General features: G+C 41.6%; 1 protein-coding gene across 6 annotated transcripts in view; it reads right to left on the reverse strand.

The window, feature by feature from the left end:
* The window catches only part of CSNK1G3 (casein kinase 1 gamma 3), a 49,559-nt gene extending 30,288 nt beyond the window's left edge, over positions 1–19,271 (reverse strand). For all 6 annotated transcript variants that reach the window (XM_083464593.1, XM_083464592.1, XM_083464591.1 and 3 more), the window contains exons 1-5: positions 19,205–19,271; positions 12,217–12,289; positions 8,577–9,008; positions 2,893–2,933; positions 1,238–1,307 (exon numbers count right to left, since the gene is read on the reverse strand). In XM_083464593.1, coding sequence (XP_083320719.1) covers positions 1,238–1,307; positions 2,893–2,933; positions 8,577–8,754 — 289 coding nt within the window. In that variant the 5' untranslated portion in view covers positions 8,755–9,008; positions 12,217–12,289; positions 19,205–19,271. The remainder of the gene's footprint in view (positions 1–1,237; positions 1,308–2,892; positions 2,934–8,576; positions 9,009–12,216; positions 12,290–19,204) is intronic.
* Between the last annotated feature and the right edge of the window lie 914 nt (positions 19,272–20,185).

Raw genomic sequence — 20,185 nt, forward strand, 5'->3', positions numbered from 1 at the left:
AGGATTGTATACCAGCATTCTGCTTGCTCTTGTTAAACCACATTTTATTTTAACTCCAATTTAATATGATTTGCAAGCCAGGCATTCATCTACTGCAATTTGGGCAACAAAGAAAAACTGGAAACTTCATTTTCAAACACGCTGTGATATATGTTGGTCATCTTCGGTTTTGGAGAACATGCAACATCAGCAAGCAGAACATGGAATTGATGCAAAACCTGTAAGAATGCTCTTCGGCATACTATTTCTTACATAAATCATAGCGGCGTATTGGATTTGCAATATAATTTCAATCTATTCAAACCTACTACCTCAGGGGTTACCACTATAATTAAGGACAATGAGGACTAAACAGTACTGAAAGAAGTGGCAAGAGATTTGGTGAGGCATAACTAAATAGAAATGAGTGAACAACCAATTCCTACTGCTCCCAGAACACTAGTTCTGACATCTTTATTTCAGTAGATTCCAGGTGGATTTTTAAGAACTTCAGACTCGACAAATGTACAAGGCAAACACTTTCTATTCCCTGCATATCTGGCTTCTTGGTTCCTGTCATTCCTATGGGGTCGGTGCATTTTCTTATGATACGCAGGGTAGAAGTTATCCAATGAGGAGTACTGTCTAAATTTATTATAAGCTACTGTGTAGCACCTTGTCCTAGGACCGATTTCCATAATGATAGGCATAAAATACACACATGGAAGACAGCCAGTAAGGTCTGCACCCAGTTCTGGTCATGGAGAACAGCAGAAGCATATTTTCTGAACACAGCTGCCTCACCAAAGTATTGCACTTTGGTCTTTGAGCTACATTTTATACTACTCGCGTAAGGTCAAACTGAATGTTATATACTATATTGGAATTAAATCTCAGCAACACTTTCTCCAAAGCAGCCTTGCAAGGATCGAGGTACCTAACTTTCACTGGCAAATGTTTTTCCTCTGAAAAATGTATTTCCATAGGGTAAACACATATGCTGAACGCTGGCCAGAGTAAAAGAAATCTGAGCGATTTCAACGGAAAGTTGTCATCAGGCTAATGCTAGATGTAGCTTCAATGAACTGTGTAGCAAGTACCTGTGACTATTAATATAAACCAAGGACATTAAATATACTTGTGTGTGATAAAATGCACAAATATTTACATATCAAATTGTGGGACTTTTATTAACCAATCTATATCCTCATTATTGTAGTACTTCACATTATGCTACAACTTGCTAAATTATACTTACCACCAGATCCTAACTGCTTGTAGAATCTGTATTCCAAGTGCAGCTGTGGTGCTCTTGACTTCATTGGCTCCTGAAGAGACCAAGATTTTAGATTTTAAAAGTCAAGTTCTCAACGCAACATTATTAATGAGACTGCTATCTGAAGAAATATCTTTCCAATTTTCTTTCAACCAAAAGAGACTTTGACAATATTTACTTTCTTAAATCCGTTTATCACAGTGCAATACTGATAATACAATATTTACACCTCTTTTAATTTGTACTCCATACTGCATATAGAACTGTCATTTCAAAACTGTTTCTTTGGGATTAGGAAGAAACACTGGATGCCAAAGGCAGAATTAAAATATATGCAATGACTGGAGGTGCTGTTAATTTAGCAATTACAGGCGTAGAAATCTCAGTTTCAAAGGAACACAAGCCACTAGCAGCCAGGAAAAGCATATGGGCACAAACATGCACCTACTGCAATAGTATCCCTCTTCCAAGGCACGTAACTGTTTTGAGTGCCCCCTAACATAAAAATCTCACGTTAGGTCAATGTACACAGTATTTATTTTCTCTTCCTTGATCCTCTGAAACAGGGAGGACCACTCCCCTCCCCTTTTCTGAATCTCTTCTAGTCTACCTTTTCACCAGACACCACTTCTGTAAAAGGGTGGAGGAAGAGGGAGAGACAGAGATGATTTCCTTTCACAGACAAACTCCCCAGATTTTATCACACAGCTAATGCCAAGGGATAAATCAAAGCGTCTGTGCTTTCCCTTTGGTTATTAACAATGGGGGGGGGATGCCCAAATATGTGCATGTCCAAAACTCAAGGCATTAGATACAATGCCATGTGGAGTAACACTGCTGAAATATAAAGATCAGTAACACTAAATAAAGTATTTAACAGGAGCAAATCATAGGCAACCAAAAAGCTTAGAAAATATGGAACAATACTACAAGGGGCAGAACACAGATCTTCAGTGAAATGCTGGCACTCTTGACCCAATGACAAGACTGACTAGAAAGGGTCAGCAGAAGCATAGGTCATACTGTCAATTATTATTAATTTATTTATACCCTGCCCATCTGACTGGGTTGCCCCAGCCACTATGGGTGGCTTCCAGCGTATCTAAAAACATAATACTGTAAAACATTACACATTTTAAAAGGTTGCACATGTTTTTCAAAGCACTGAGAGAAACTACCCAGATAATCTGTTTAGGTATGAGCTTTGTAATAGCAAGAAGGTTTTTTTTTAGTATTTATCACCAGGATGTTAAATTAATTGCCATTTTCTGTAGGGCTGTGGCAGAGGGAATGAGCATGTGCTGGTGTTCCATGTTGCCAAAAATTGCTTGGAAAAAATGCTGGGCCCACTGGAGTGCAAAGCCAGTGCTGAGCCAGTCATCTGAGTAGTAACAAGTAGCTTGAAAATATTAAACTATACATACTAGCAAAAAGGTTTGATGAAAAGTATTTTAACCATTGGTATACTGAATAATAAATGACTTGCTGTATCATGGAAAAGTGGAAGTAGCTGGCAACTGTGCAATCTCTGAATAAGGCCTGTAAGTCTTTCATTTTGGATACAACTTGTTGAAAGCAAGCATTATTTAGTTAATGAAAATCTAAGAGCTTGTAATTATTAATGAATGTCAACTTACCAGCTTAATTGCCACATATTCATTTGTATACAAATTTTTTCCTTGAAAGATAAGAAATAAGAATGTCAGATTTCATACCTCTGTAATATGTATATATAGATATAGATGGCAAAACATCTACATTGAAATAAAAAGTTGGTGGAACTTGCCCATTTGCTTCAATACGTAAAGTCTGTCAAACTCTTAATGACCATGAAAAATCAACATTTTATTAGTATACTATCTATCTGCACTGGGTATTAAATACAATAAAGCTAGTTAAAGAAAACCAATGTGCAGCAGCTGACAGCTTCAGACACACACTTGTTCCTTGAGCTATTTGTTTATCTCTCAGCATTGAAAATTGTTACTTTAAGAAGTAAAGCCTCTTTTAGTTTGTACAGATGGGAACTAACAATTACACACACAGAAAATCACACCACACAGAAAATCAAAATGCTTACCTAAACACAGGCTTAAACTCTAGCTTTCATTCAGTGAATGAAACTAAGATCACAGAACGGGGGATCTTTCACTCCCCACTTGCACACACCAGTGCTGCTATAAAATCTATTTTGGAAATTGGATGAGAATTGGGAATGGTTTACGGGGCTGCACAGGAATCTGTTGCAAGTTGCCCTCCCCCCGCCTTACATAAATGAAGGGGCAATTTAGGATCCAAGGCATAGTAACTGTATAATCGTATCTGCATTTTATTAACACACAATGATGAACTATGCAACCAATGAAATACAATACAGTTTAAAGAAGCTTAACTGATTATTCTGAGCATGCAATGTTTATTAATTGTTTAGTCAACCATAAACAATTTCTGAAAATTATTCCAGTACGAACAATAAGCAAACCTAAACAAGTTAATGACCTTATAACCCTCTTAAACTGTAAAGCCTTGATTAAAGTGTTTAATTACAACTCATATCAACACAATTTTCCCTAGTAAGTTAGCTGGCCTTTAATTAAAATTATATAGAGATATCACAAAAGGTAGCTAAAGGATTGCAGAGTTCTACCTAAACAACAGGAGAGGGGTTACTTTTTTCCACTGACGAATGTAAAGTAAAAATATCAGAACATTGCACTTTACTTATTAACATAAAGTTACAAATTCCAACAGAAAGACAGACTTTGCCTGCTTTTCCCAATAATGTTTATGCCACTTAGCTGTTCCATGAGTAGCTTAACTTGAAAGGACAAGACTGTCAATGATCATAAATTGTATTTTTGCTGGATTTACTTTTATATTTCTAGAACTGAAAAAATGCGGATATTTCTAAGTCAATGAGGATCACTTTTTTATCCCAATAATTTGTATTGTTGCAGTACAGTATAAGGACAACAAAACAACTCAAACAGGAAACATTAGTCCAGTTACACAGAGTAGACTCCACAACTTTACAATCACAAGTCCATCCCGATTGTGCAATCTATGAGTACAAAAACAAAAATCCCAGGGACACTACTTATTGACATATCCACAGGAGCACTTAACTTTGATGGGCAATTATTTTAAATAAGTGACCAGTTCAGCATATATTTTAATGTTAGATAGAACTACTGAAGTTCATCCCTTCCAAAATTTAGTTTATTAACTATATGTTCCATTAATTGATGTCTCAGCATATAGTCAAAACCTAAAGCTATTTGAGGTTTATAGAAAGGCAAGACAACAACAACAAAAATAATAATCAAGCCTTTCACTACCAACAACACTTTGCTATTTTATCTATAAATAACAATAAGTTAGAATCACTATGAAGCCTTTAGCATGAAGCAAGAGGCTAGATGAATGCCGACATCATCAAAAAAGAGTTACTCATTTTTCCTCCCAGACACCTGCCCCATAAACCATAATCTCAGATGATAGTCATATTGGGTTCAGGTAATACAATTTTGTTGCACCATAGTAGCTGCCAAAAAGTAAGCATGGCCCTCTACTGCTTGGACTTATTCTTGTGTCAGTAACAGGTGAATATTTTGCTCACAGTTATATCCACCATCAAGAGTCTTTCATCCTTGAGGGCTACTGGCACGGCTGTGGGAGAAATCATGTAACCCTGACTACTGATATGATTGGGACATCCATATGTTATTGATGTGCTGTCATGAATCTGTTTTTTCTTTTTTGCTAACTGGTGTGTCAACAAAGTATTTTTTAGTTAAAGTGGGAGAAATTTTGTGAACCAGAAAAGAATATTTTATTGGCTCATGGCTTCTTTAAGAAATGGTAGAAAGTAGCATAGGTGAGCCAGCTGTTTCCTGGCTTCATGAGCAGCTGCTCAATCATAGCCTCAAAGGTTATGAGAAATGTGGAGCTGGAGCTCCTTAAGGAGTTGGAGCAGAGCCCTTTCATTAGCTTTATCATTAATCATACTCTGAAGAAAAAAATATACTAAAGCTTTCAGTTTCTAAATCTAAACACATTTACTAGGAAGCAAGTTCCACTGAACACAGTGGAATTTGCTTCTCAATAATATACATAGGTTCGTGCTGCAAGTCTTCCATGGGGAAGAAAAATATTTACTAAAACAAAACATATCATAGGCAACATGCAAGTGAATGAATGAGTTGTGGTCTAAAGGAGGAGAGATGAAGCTCTCTGTCCTTTCCTCCCTCCAGCAGCCTCTTCTGTTTCAATGCTAGGCCTAGAGGAGAGTACTTTGCTGCCTCTACATCCAGTGTAGAGTTCAAAGGGGCTTCCAAACAGAAAGATGGAACGCTCTATCCCATTCACTAGTAGCCCCCTGCATGTGTTTGCATGTGACATGGAATATAAAAAGTACCCTTCTCCAAATTCAGTACAGAAACCAAGGGATGTGCTATTCGTCTCATCCTGTGGGATGCACTTCAATGCTGGATGTGGAAGAGGGAACCCCACTGTTCTCTACACCTGGCATGAAAAATAAACCTGTAGTTTTATTTGGCCTATTTCTTATGCATAAAGTGTGACCCTCTGATGTCAGCCCCTTTTATAAGTAGCATGCTAGTAATTTGTGGACTTGTTGGGAGGCCTGCATTTTATATTTGGTGAAATGAGAATCAGTTTGGGAATATAATGAGGACAGCTTCCGAGATAGATGTTCTTTTAGGCACTATTGCAATGCAGATGGCACTGGCACATGTGCTTAGATAGTATGGCTTGCTCTTATTCATTTCATTACAGAAGACCACTTTATAGAAAGTACTCCTTTTTCTAATCGTAAGACATAGATAAATTTAAAGATGTATGTGAAACAAATTTGGCAGCCATCTAAAAAAAATAAAAGTGGGATAAGCCTGCTAGTCTGACGTTAAAATGAAATTTGTTTCAATAAAATGTTTCATACCAATAGTGAAGTATATACACTCAACACTTGATGTGCCTAAATTTAAAATTCATACTGAGGCATGGAAGCCACACAGTGGCCTTTGGCCTGTGACTGTTTCAGTATCACTTCTTTCACAAAGCTATTGAGAAGAAACAGAAGGGTACAAATATGATCAGTATTGTCTCCTCATAGCTCCAGTTTGATAACTGATCACAGCTTATATAAATGAAATTAGTACACAATACTTGTTGGTCTTTTTTCCCTTCTTTTTTGCATAGACTGTATTTGTTGATTGTATGTGCTTATATTTATAATAAAAGCTCGAACAACCAATGTGATGATTATTCTGCTTCTAAAATTTTGAGCTAGTAACTTAGAAATATAGCAATTAACATATATTTAGCACCATGTTATTTGACTAGTCCAGACATAACAATACTGACATAATAAACCACAAGTTAATTAAGGGCACTGGATTACATGCCCCTTCTTCTCCTGTGCTGCTTCTGCAATTTCTTTAAAACAGTTTCTCCATTATGTGAGAAACAGGGAACTGTAATAATGTCACTTTACTAACTAGAATTGAAGGGTGTCCCAAAGAAAAGTAATCTAGGTCCCAACCTTATAAGTACGAGGACCAGTATGCTAATTGTTCTGGCCTTGGCCCACAGGTCCACCATCTTGGAGGGTGCCACATTATGGACACTGAACCGTACCTCTCCGTAGCAACAGGGTAAAGCAAGAAGTGGGAGAACACTGGAACACTGCCATATGTACTACATGTAGGGGTGTGATGTCAGCCTTGCAGGCACAAAGGCCCACATGGTGGACGGCCCCAAAGAGCAGGGCCTCCCAAAAGGACACAGGTTGCACCACTACCGAGGGGGCAGTGATGTCATGTGCCGGGGAACTATTAAAAAAGAGTATCTTTCCTTCTTTCAAGCAGGCATTGCTAAAATGGTTAAAATACCCTCTTCAGCAGGAGATTCTGAGACACAACCCTACCTGAATCGTGGAGGGGAGAGTGTCTCAAAACCACCTGCAAAATGGGAGGAATTTTCACCAGTGGAAGATGGTGGCTAGCATATGGTGGCACCTGCAGGGAGACTTTCCAGTGTTGCGTTCCAAAAGTTGGGCCAGGGCAAGCAAGTTCAAGACCGTCTTGTCACTGGTCTTAAAGACAAAAGTGGTTCTGGTAAGCCAGCACACTCGGGCAAGATTATTGAAAGTAAGGTTCACATAGGTGTCCATGAACCACCTATGATGCTTTTGTGCTATGCACTCTCACACTCCAGAGGGGCCTGCTGGGAAGGCTCCAGGGGCAGTCTGTTTCAATGAAGAATGCTGGCGGGAGGGGGACACTGTGGCTGCAATAGTGGCAAGGTGGGGTAGAAAGATAATGGGAGGGAATATATAAGAGAGACAGAATGAGAAGGGAGGAGAGAAGGAAGGAGTGAGTAAATAAATAGAGAGGTGTCAACAATGCCTAGTCCCTTACCCAGCCCTGCACAGCCACCAGTCCAAGGGACCCAGGACTCTACGTGTTAAAAGTTGCCATGGCTGCAGCAGCAGGGCAGGTGCCAGTACAGCCACCCTCTCTCTCCTCCCCATTTTTGGATGAGAGCCTGATGCTCAGTTTATGCCCAGTCTTCACAGGCTTTTGCAGAGCACTTGTGATTAATTCCATGGCCCACTAGGGGTCCGCAGCCCACAGATTGGAAACCTCAGAGCTACAGTTCCCCTTTTCAAACATAATGGGGAAAGTGATTTAAAGAAACCATAATAGAAATACTACGGTCAGGCCAGGAAAGCAGTGGGAAGCATACTGCGTCAATGCTCACTCAAGGCTTAAAAAACTTATTATTTAAAATAATAATAATGAATGAATGAATGAATGAATGAATGAATAGTGTATTAATCCAATACTGTTAAGTCCAAACCTACCCATTCTTTAAATAAAATGCATAGCAATGAAAATAAGGGCCAACATGTAAAAAAAGATAGAATGCCACTTCCACTCCTGGAATTCAACACAAATCAAGACCAACGAGGACGGAAGATCCAATGATCCAAAGTTCAATATTCGATATTGTACCCAAAGAGCCAACCTGCAATCTATGTACTCAAATGAATATTCCTACCACAGCATATGGCATGGATTCATTCAAGGGTCCAAAAATTACATTCCCAAGGTATCCGAAATGTACTGCCTTTACACTATGCTGACAAAATCTATAGTAACTACCAGCAGTCATAATTCTGTACTATAGTCTAAATGAACAGACCTCATTATTTTGAAATGAAACAAAGTTAGCATACAATACAGACTTGAATGTTTCAAAGGCATGTGCATCTACATTTAAATGAGCAGAATCTTACCTAATCGTAGCTCTCCGAAATTGCCACATCCAATTTTTTTTCCAACTCTAAAGTTAGGTCCAACCATTAACACTCCAGAGTTTGAAGAGCTGCTGCCTCGTGGATTGTGACTTGATCGTCCACTAGGCCTTGCCATTCTATCATCCAGTTTGTCCTTGTCTTTCTTTTTGCTATCCATATCAAGTTTACGGTACTCCACTTTGAACTTCTTTCCCCTTTCAAGACAGGCAAGCTCAAATGGGGTAAAGTAGAAATGGACACATCACTAGTTAAGTGCTCCAGCTAGTTACTGTGAGTCAGCAAGCTGCTGCTGGCAGTCACTGCTTGTGTATTCATCCCATTCGCAAAGTATTTTTCCTTCGTAGTTGTTACAGGAAAATATAATCTCAGTAGATCTTCTATCAGCACCATTTACTGGTTTTTAAAGTGCTTCTGTAACAACAACAACAACAACAACGTTTATTAATCAAGCATGTAAGGACAAAGGTATACAGGTAAATGTATAAATTACATACAGCATATGATTAGAAGTTTACTGTTTATTGGTTCAACAATAAACTCACAAAATATCAGAGTTGTGTGCATGTTGTTAAATGTATCACCTACATGTTACCACACAGTATCTACAAACAAAAATATACAGGTGCGAACAACCAATTAATAAATCTTTGTAAAGTCTAAAACACACAAGTCGCGAAATTCAAACTGATCTCTAGAAATGTGCTGAGCTCCAACATTAGTGCACATCAAAATAACACATTAAATAAGTAGACATACCACACACCATAGCACATCCCAAGAGCAGCTAAAGCTCCCCAAGACTAAGTTGCAAAAATCTGCTAAAATTGTTTAATGATTGAGCCATCAGACTGATGGAGGCATTATATAAAAATGCCTACAGTGAACTATTATTTCACTTTAAGTTGCAATAATACATTTTCAAGAACTAGCAAGAATAGGCTTTAAATACAGTGGTGCCCCGCAAGACGAATACCTCGCAAGACGAAAAACTCGCTAGACGAAAGGGTTTTGCGTTTTTTGAGCTGCTTCGCAAGACTAATTTCCCTATGGGCTTGCTTCGCAAGACGAAAACGTCTTGCAAGTTTGTTTCCTTTTTCTTAACACCGTTAATACAGTTGCGACTTGACTTCGAGGAGCAACTCATAGAACGTGGTGTGGTAGCCTTTTTTGAGGTTTTTGGTGATTTTTGAAGCTTTTCCAAAACTTTTCCGACACCGTGCTTCGCAAGACGAAAAATTCGCTAGACGAAAAAACTCGCGGAACGAATTAATTTCGTCTTGCGAGGCACCACTGCAATAGCATCAATAGCATGCAACAAAGTACAGTGGTATCTCTGGATACGCACACCTTCAGTTGCGTATCCTTCAGGTTGCAAACGAAGCAAACCCGGAAGTATTTTTTTCCGGGTTTCACCACGCACACATGTGGAGAAGTGCTCTACCCCACACACATGCGCAGAAGTGGTCCCTCCAGTTGCAGAGACCTCAGGATCAGACTGGAGCTCCGAACCGGATCCCATCCGCAACCAGAGGTACCACTGTAATATATTATTTCAATGTCCTCCTCTATCCCGCTTCGTGCAAAGCTTTCTATTGTGGACTAATTTTTTTCCCCTTTCCTAAAAGGTGTCTGAGATGTTGTAAAATATAATTTTAGAAGGATTCTTTATGTTCACATTACAAAATCTGTTGGACATACATAAATTCTGGAGTACCAAGTGTGAAAGAAAATTATTACAAAAACACTCTTGGATCAAGTGACTTTTGGGGTCAAAAACTGTCAAAAAGTTGAATATCTAAAACACTAACTTTAAAACACTAATTCCCCTACATGAAAAGAAATGCCGAGAGGATTGCTCTGCTTTGGACCACATCAGCAAGGCTGCTGGGCAGCCCAGGACCTCCATACACACTCCCCAGGTTTGAGCTCTGGAAAGGTCACTTTGATGCTGCTAACACAATGATTTGACTCCCTCACCCACTGGGCGCACTCCACTGTCAAGACAGGCAGGTGCCAACAACAATTTAAATCAAGACAAAACAAAATACTAATTACAGAACATCTATCTTCTAGACGAGTCCTCCAGAATGGGAATGAGGAACCTCCAGCCCCTGAACAATACTCTTTGTCACCTCTTTAAATCAATCTCCAGGCCAAACTCAGTGTCCCAAATCCCTCTGGAGAAAGGGAGGTGGATTTAGAGAAGTATCTTGACAGCAAGCTGGATAAATCCTTAATGCCTAACAACGCAGAGCACAACTTACATTTTTTTTCACAGCCCTAATTCTATCCTGTTGTCACTGGAAAGTGTGCTGTTTATAAAGTGCCATATCCCACTGGAATGATACCCACAAGCTGAATAACTAAGCAGCAGGCATTTGATGAAAGGAAAGTGAATTCTGATATGTGAAGTAATGAGTCATCAAAATTTAACGAGCAGAGACCAATAATTCCAAAAGAAAGGAAATGAGTTTCCAAGTTTTAAATGTTAAATAACCTATTTCTCATCAACAACTGACATCAACACTTGTTTAAAAAGAATAAATATGAAAAAGAGGAAGAAAAACACCACCACCATAGAAGTACTATGATGCTCTGATGCTATTTTCAGATGCTTATCATTACTTTAATTTCATTGCCAATATAAGTAAAAAAGAACAGTTTAGAGTTGGAACTAGATTTCAAATTTCTAGGCAACACCAGATTTTTTTTTAAAGGCACCTAGGATTTCTCCTAGTATTACTATAGTATCATGCAGCTTTTTCCATAGTAAATTTGTCTCTGAACTCTTCATCATTTCAAAGCATTGCTTCTTAAAGTTCCACCTTTCCAGCACACCACTTCCTGAAAGTTATGAGAACCAACATCAAATTACATAGATCCAAAAGCTAGTGATTTTTCTTACTATCGTACTGAAACTATTACACAATAACGTGTCTCTTCTTTCCAAACAATTCACTTTGCTTGGCTGTTTCTCTTTATACAATTTTTACAATGAAAGCAGCCCATCTGTTGGCTGCTCATTTTAATTCCCCTCCCCTAAACTCCTAATACATATTCTCCAGACCCTAGACCAGACGTTCTCAACCTTGGATCCCCAAATAATGTTGGACTACAGCTCCAATCACCCTTGCAGGAACAGTTGTGAGGGATGATGGAAGCTGTAGTCCAACAACACGGAGACCCAAGGCTGAGAAAGGATGGGCTAGACATGATTCAGATCTTCCAAATTTAACAAGAAAAAGGGAAAGTGTGGTGCAGAAATGGAATAAGATTTTAAAAGAAATTTAAAAATAGGAAAGCAAAAATATACAAAGAAAATAATAACAGATCTATAAAAAGGGAGGTAAACTTTTTTGCTCCTATAGGCAGCTGGAGGCATCATGCCAGTGGGTGTATCTGGAGCTAGATTGCGATGGGGAGGAAGACAAGTGAAATCCCCAAGTGTCTTCTGTTTAGCACACTCCCATTTAATAGCAAAATTCAGTATGGGGGGGCAGCTTGGTCACCCCCGGTGGATCACACTTAAGTCCTGCACACATGTGATCTAAAGCAATCACTAATTTTTACACCTGACCATAATTCCTTATAAAGAGAAGAATTTATAAGTCACACTTACCCAATATAATGTTCCAATATTGATAAATTTCCCTCCATCACAATTCACACATTGTTTTATTCATAGATGAATTCTGTAAAAAAGAATGAATTTAACATAAGCAATCAATCCAAAGCAATTTTGATGCTGTGACTACTCAAATCCATTTGGCCAGATACTGAAAAACACACCAACAATAACTATATTTTCCCCAGGAAGTATGGATTATTAAACAGTCATACTTTGGACTCCCTGTATACTTTGACATGCTTCTATTTGCCGATTTCTCCACAAATATTGAGTATTATGAACAAATACATAGTACATTTAGCCACTTGCCTAGTTGCATTTGGAAAAGAATATTTTCAACTGTGTCCTTCTATGAGTGGAAGGCTCTTGGAACTACCAGAGGCCCCTACTAATGGAAAAGGGGAGGCAAATTTTGCCAATTCCCACTTTCTCATGCAACCTTCTGCAACATATTCTACGTTGTTATGAATAGGGTGCCCCAAGGGGATGGAGGGGACTCTAGGAGCAAGAAGGAATTGACAAAAATTGACTCACCCCCAGCCTGTTACCAGAGGTGTCCAATGGATCAAAAGCTCTTCTGCAAAGTGAAGGGCACAACTGAATTCCATCCACTGTCACTAAAAATCAGCTTCCATTTCATAGGTATAGAAGGGAGTCAATACAACTATAATATTTAAAGAGAGTGCCAGGAAATTACAGGGTAGTCAGATTAACACCAGTTTCAGATAAACTGATGGAAAACATTTAAAATGATCAAGTGTATAAACGAACAAGTCCTGCTGAAAAACAATCACCATGGTTTCTACTAAGTACTGTCTCTCTACTATGTTATGGTTCTTTGGGGAGTGTCAAAAAGCTTGTTGAGAAGTATGATCCAGTATACATTGCATACTTAAATTTTTAGAAAGCTTCTGACCAGGTTTCTCACCAATGGCTCCTGACTAAATTCACCAGTATGGACTAGGAATTGGCTGAAGAACAGAAACCAAAGAGTAGTAATAAATGTACAGTATTCACAGTGAAAGGATGCAATTAGTGGAGTGACTCAATGACCTGTATTAGGAATAGTGCTTTTAAATATGTTCATAAACAAACTGGAGTTACAAATTAGTAGTGATTTAGTTTTTGTTTCTCCAAATAATGTAGTGTCACCCAGAAATCTGCCTAAGAGCTCAGAAAGGATCTCTCTGAACTATATGAAACGAACAGAACCAAAACAAGTTAAAATGCAGTTCAAAGAAAGAGTAAAGTGATACAGATGGCAGAGATCATAACTTCACATATAGGGTCTGAATTTGCAGTGGTTTGTCACAGAAGAGCTCTTTGGGTTATGATAGATAGCTCAATGGAAATGTTGCCTGTGTGTGTGTTTGTGTGTGTGTGTGTGTGGCAACTGTGAAAAATGCAAACTCTATGTAAGCTATTAGGAAGCGATTAAAAACAAAACTGCTAGTAACAAAAACCCTTTATACAAAGTTATAGTGTGGCCATGCAGTCCTTGGAACATAATGTACAGTTTGGGTCGCAACATCTCAGAAAAGATATTGTAGAAGTAGAAAAAGTATAGAAAAAGCCAACCAAAAGTATCTGAGGGCTGAATCAACAGCCCTATAAGGCTACATGGGGGAAATTAAAATGGGATGGTTATGAAATTCATAAAATCATGTATGGAGAAAGTGGATAAAAAGGATGTTTCTCCCTCATAATACTAGACTCAGGGGCCATACAATGAAACTGACTAAACAGGGAATGAGAACAGACAAAATGAAGTATATCGTCACACAGCACATAATTTATGCAATTCACTGCCACAGTACATGGTGTTAGCCATTAGTAAATCGCTGTAAAAGGTAGTCATAGAATTCATGAGGGATAATCCTATCAGCTGCTTCTAGTCATGACTGCTATCCAGGTTCATAGAAAATGGTGATTCAGAACTATTAAGCTTCATTCAGGTCTGTGGTGTGCCTGTGGATTTGTGTTTGAAGACTAGTACATACAGTACATTCAATACAGTGGTACCTTGGTTTAAGAACAGTCCAGTTTAAGAAAGATTCGGTTTGCAAACTCCACAAAACCGGAAATAGTGTCCCAGTTTGAGAACTTTACCTCGGTCTAAGAACGGAATCTGAACGGTGGAAGGGCGGCAGCGGGAGACCTCATTAGGGAAAGTGCAGCTCAGTTTAAGAACGGACGTCCAGAATGGATTACGTTTGTAAACCAAGGTACCACTGTACTCACATTGATTTTAAATGTCCTTTAATTGCTTATATTGTTTTTTATTATATTACAATTTTGATTCTATGAAATACAATACAGGTAACTCACAACTTTCACAGAGGTTAGGTTCCGGGGTGCCAAAATTGCATATAGTAAAAAAAACTCCTTGAAACTGCTCCCGAATAAGCATCTTACCTTCCACAGCCAGCACACCTAGCAGGTCTTACCCCCACCCCAAGCATCACAGAGCACTTTTAAGCTCTCTGCCTTGCTCACCAAGCTCTGCAATATCTCACAGGGTCTCACAGAAGCCTCTCAGAGCCCAGTAAGCAAGTATAAGACCTTAAAAGATATTTCCAGTCCAGGAAACCCTGCACAAAAAGAGCATTTTAAGCCCTCCGCCTTCCATGCATTTAATTTGTGTGATTTCAACCAGCTGGTCTTCAACCGTGTAAAGTTGAAATTGCACAAGTTAAATGCATATAAGTTGTGGGTTATCTATACAGTATATAACTAATAAAAGCAATAAAAATAAAATCAGAAATCATACAGCATCTAGCACAGTGCATTGCAATTGCTACAACAGGCAGAAATCATTAAGTGGTCCACCAAGACCCTCAGCAAGTTTCAAATGGCCTATGGGGGAAAGGTTTGGGAACCACTAGTCTAACACCACCTACAGACAGAGGTACTGAAAACACACACACACACTTGCACCTCTCCCTATTTCAGCACCTTTCCCCTTGAATTTATCCAGCACTGGAGTTCCACTGGGAAGGAAAACTCTAAACCTGAGAGTGGTATGTTATAAGCTGTAGAGGTAAGAGTTGTATGTGGCAGAATGGTTCAGCAGCACACATGCCCTAACGCTGCATTACATTACATTACACACACTTTAAATGTAGTTAGGGAACAGATCATATATTTGGAAGACATGGGCCTTCTGCCATCACTTAGCGTCATGCCACTTTAAGCAAGCCAGTGTGACACACTCTTCTGGGTGAAACACTTATCAATCATTGAATATTCCATTAGGCCAGGCATGCCTTTCTACTGGTAAGTAGCCTACTTTTTCAACTGTATCATGGTGTGTGTGGTGTATTCCGTACATTTATGGAATGTAAACATTGTCCTCTTACATAAGGAGTGCAGTGGCAATTCCGCCTTACAACAGCGTTCTGATTTGGTCTAGGCTCAAAGTTGTCAAGTGATTTCAGTTAATTTGCCACATTTAATCCCAGCACTCTGTCCACCATTGATCTGCCTATGCAGCGATCAAACAATGGGCAAATATTAAGCTTTTCTGTTACTATTCTAAATAATGCTTTTTCTAAAAATAAGTAAATCACAAGTTAACTTATATAGAAAATTGTGATTCAGAACTATCATCATAGCAATATGTTGATAATAAATGCATGCAGAGAAAATATAAAGTATTTAATAATATACATTGGCACTTTAGCATTTCTGGCACTCTACAGAGTCGATATTTACAATAGCATACAATACAATGATTCAAGTGGGTTTTTATGATGTATATGTCTGCATGTGTCGAATGAGATCTCTGTAGATCTGAAGCTCTCACTCATTTCTCCATACAAATAAGATTAGCATGCCTACCAAAGTCAGCAGTATGCAGAGGTAGTTTCTGGAAATGTTAATAAGCTAACAATCTTATGCATGTCTACTGAGAAGTCCTAATGAGTTCAATTGTACTACTCCAGGTGAATATCGTGCACAGAATTCTATAACTAAATCATAACTTGGGGGTGAGACAAAGAGATAAATAATCACTATGGATGAGAGCTGGACAAAAAAACCTGACTATGACATTTCACTTACACACACTAAATGATAGGCAACAGCAAAGTTTTGCTTGAACCCTTTTGTAGAAAAATTAAGTTATGCAGAAAGTATTCTTCTAAGCAATTACTGCGAGGTGAGCCTGTCTGACAATGTTTTTAGCCAATGAGAAGTCAGAGCTGTGATGATAAGCAAGTTATTTGACTCCAAGGCAACAAGAATTGCTGATGGGAGAGTCCTAAAGAGATGCTGTTTTCACTTCCCATTGGGTGCACTTTAGAGCAGTGTTTCCCAACCGGTGTTCCGCGGCACACTACTGTGCCGTGAGACATTGGCTGGTGTGCCGTGGGAGGGAGGCGGGCGAGGCGGGCGGTGAGAGGCGGCGGCGGCGAGGATTCGCGTCGAGCCGGGGGCGGCTCCGCGGTGGTGGTGCCGAGCGGCGGGGCAGCGCGTGCAAAAGGGAGGAGGAGGAGGCCGGCATGTCCGGGCAGCAGCAGCAACAACAGCAGCAGCAACTCCCGGCGACGGCTCCTCAAGCCCCGCCGCCGCCCCCTCCTCCGCCCGCCACCACCACAACAGCCGCCGCCGCCTCAGTTGCCGCCGTCCCTCAGTCCCTCGCTCTGCTGCCTCCTCCCACCCCCAAAGCTTGGAGGTTCCCCGGCAAGGGGGAGGGAAAAAACTTTCACTTTCGTGCGTCCCTCCCGGCGTGACGCTGCGCGCTGACGTCACGGGGCGGGGCTTTAATGGTGGTGTGCCGCAAGATTTTTTTTCAGTAAACAGGTGTGCCGTTGCCCAAAAAAGTTTGGGAAACACTGCTTTAGAGGCTTCTGTCTTATTTTCTAGTCCTCAGAATCACCATAGTTTACCCTTCCTTTTCCCCTAGCAACCAGGATGAATCTTTCCCATGGGTGGATTTATCTGAGATCAGGTAGTCCCTAGAAGTTGTTTTCTTAAAATACTACTAGTTTCTTATGTCATTGTTGCATGGCCAAGCCTCCTCTTGTATGAAAATATAATTCTGGGAAAAGCTTCACCAAGACTGTACTGTCCAACTGTCTAGTTTCTACAAAGTTCAGATTGTTTTCCAGTTGCTCTTGCTTCATGCCTTTGTAGTTTGGTGAGCATTTGAGGTGAGGTGATGAAACAAGCCAAAGTTAGAGGAGAGTGATGGGTTCAGATGTAACACCCAGCCATAGTTGAATCACACCAAAGTTCACAAGCCAACCATAGATTCTGACTGTGGTTTGTTGGCAGCAAACAAACCATACTTAAGCTGTTGGGCAGGATTAATACATAATGCCACACTATAGTTTAATACACCATGGTTTTATGTGAGAACTACAGGCCAAAGTTTCATTATTCCAAGACTCTAGTGCTAGTATCTGTTCTGCAGAAGTTGACTCAACCATTACTTTTCAAGATTACTTCATGCTACACTTTCACCAGAATACCCTCAATTTTTTAAAGCATCAATTTCAGAAAATATGCAAGGCAGCTCCATAAATTGTAAGAGCAAAAAAATGATATGCACAAAGAGGCCCTAGCACTAAGCAAAAGGAAAATCCATAATTGATATTTATCTGTATAATTGTTTGATAAGAATGTATTATTTTGATTTCTGGTATTTCTTGAGATCCCACATACAGCAAGTAAATTACTGAGGACTGAAGCTTTTTCAAAAGACAAAGAAGTAGTCTTTAACCCAGCTTGACATTTCACACAAAGGAAGTTTTTATGCACTGAGGTATATGACATGCAAAAATTACAGGTAGAAATTTTTAATTGGACAGGCCTTCAGCTGAACGCATGCTGCATTTAAAGCGTATAAACTTTTGAGGGAGAAATAAAATATTCACCTTAAGTACCCTATAGTGTTTGCCATTCAGTCTTACTGGCTATCCAGTAGCCAGCACAGTAGCTTAATTAACCAATCTTCCAAGCAGAGGCATAGGAGCAGGCCTACAGAAAAGAGACCTCTTAAGTATTGTTTACAAGACTGCAATCAATTATTTGCAGCTACGGAAAATGCCCAGCAGCCGAGAAAGAATAAATATGGGCCTTACAGGAAATGGGCATTGCATTCAAGTACAAGGCTCGGCCATCCAAATGGACCATCCTACCTTTGTATGCTGGGGAGGTGGGGAAGGGAAAGGCAACAACCACCACCACACAGCAACACAAACCGCACACATGCGGCATCATGGTAATAAATCCCGTCTGTTAAGGGCTCGTCCCTCCTAGGGAAGAGATTAGGTTGCTAATTCCCTTCTGCTTTCTGGTTGGAGGAGCAGGCAACCCCGCTAGCCTTCGCCCTCGTCGCCCCTGCCTCCCACCCCCATTAACACTCCTCCGCAAGGCGATGGGCAGATGCGCCAGCCTGTGTGCTTGTGTGTGTACGTACCACTGCTACCCTCATGTATTATGCACATACACACAATTCCACCCCCACATGCACGCGCACACACACAAAATACGCACACTGATGGGGGGGGATGGAAATCACACCACACTCCCATACACAGCACAACAACAGACTGACTCACGGCGATGAAACCCACGTATATAGATAGCGCTCGTTGTCCCCACCCTTATAAGCTCCAGTTGGGACGCGGGTTTCGGAGCGAACCTCCCTTGTGGAAACACAAAACAAGCTCCGGGAGTCCCAGCCACCCGCAAGGTACGAGATTCCCCCTTCCCTTCCCCCTCCCCGCAATAAAAAACACACAACACTCCACCCTTCTCCTCACAAAAGCAACATGCCTCCCAATCCACAGGCGAGGCAGGGCCCCAATCCCGCCACGGCCATATTTCTACCACCACCTTCTCCACCTCCCATTGTGTACCGTTCGAGGAGGAACCCCCCCCCCCAAACCTCCACAGGAACCCCGCGCCGCCAACCGCCAACCCGGCCCCATCACACACCCGCGCGCGCCTGGCTCTCGTGAGGCGGCCGTACCTTGAGGGAAGGAGGGAGGTCTCGCGCGCGGGGAGAGGTCGCGGCCGACTCCGGCCTTGTCCTTCTCTCTCGCTGTGGCGGCGGCGGCGGCGGCGGCTGAGGAGGAGGGGGAGGGGCGCAGGTGCCTCGCGGGGGCAGCAGGAACCGGGAGGGAAGAGAAGGAGGAGGAGGAAGGAAGGTGGCGCTGCTGCTGAGGCGGCGAGCGGGCGAAGGGAGGCGAGAAAGGCAGAGCGAGAGAGAGAAAAGAGGGAAGGGGAGGAGTCTCCGCGGCTCCTGGCCGGCGCAGGGAAATAAAAGAGGGCGGACGGCGCTTTCGCGGGGTCGACAACAGGCGCCACGGAGCCGTCGCCTCTCCTGAGGCAAAGATGGGGGAGAGAGAGAGGGCGAAGGACTGCCGGGAGGTGAGGGACCAGCGGCGGAAGTCTCCCCTGTGGCGGCGGCGGCGGCAAGCGGAGGCGGCCTCCCGCCTCGCTCCCGTCGCCCCGCCTCACAGGCAACGGCCGCAGTTAGCTGCGCCGGCCGGCGGCCTAGGAGGGGCGGGGCTACGCCGAAGTGGGCGGAGACGCGCCCACGAGCCAGCCGGCCATGAGGAGGGCTTTTTTTTGTTGTTCTCTCTTCAACCCCCACCCCTCCCCCTCAAAAAAAAAACACCTCCCCTCCCCTGCCAACCTCGAATTCGTAGGCAAAGTGGGCGGTGCCCGAGGGCGGGGGAGGTGAGTGACGCAAAAGGGGGAGGAGCTTCTGGGGCGGGCAGGGCCGTGAGAGAATCCGCGGCGGGGGCAGGGAAAGGGCACACGAGCTGGTTGTGTGGAGTCTCTTCTCCGGGAGCCGCCTCTCTCTCCTCGCCTTGAGGGATGGGCGTCGCGGCCAATCAGCAAGCGCGCAGGGAGGACGTAGGCAAGGTGCTACGTTACGAGGGAAGCGGTGGGAAAGTGTGGGTTCCGTGGGAGGCGTGCAGTGGTTGCGCTGACTTTTACCCGG

Source organism: Podarcis liolepis, assembly GCF_965112155.1.
Source record: "Podarcis liolepis genome assembly, chromosome: 11".
Classification (NCBI taxonomy): domain Eukaryota; kingdom Metazoa; phylum Chordata; class Lepidosauria; order Squamata; family Lacertidae; genus Podarcis; species Podarcis liolepis.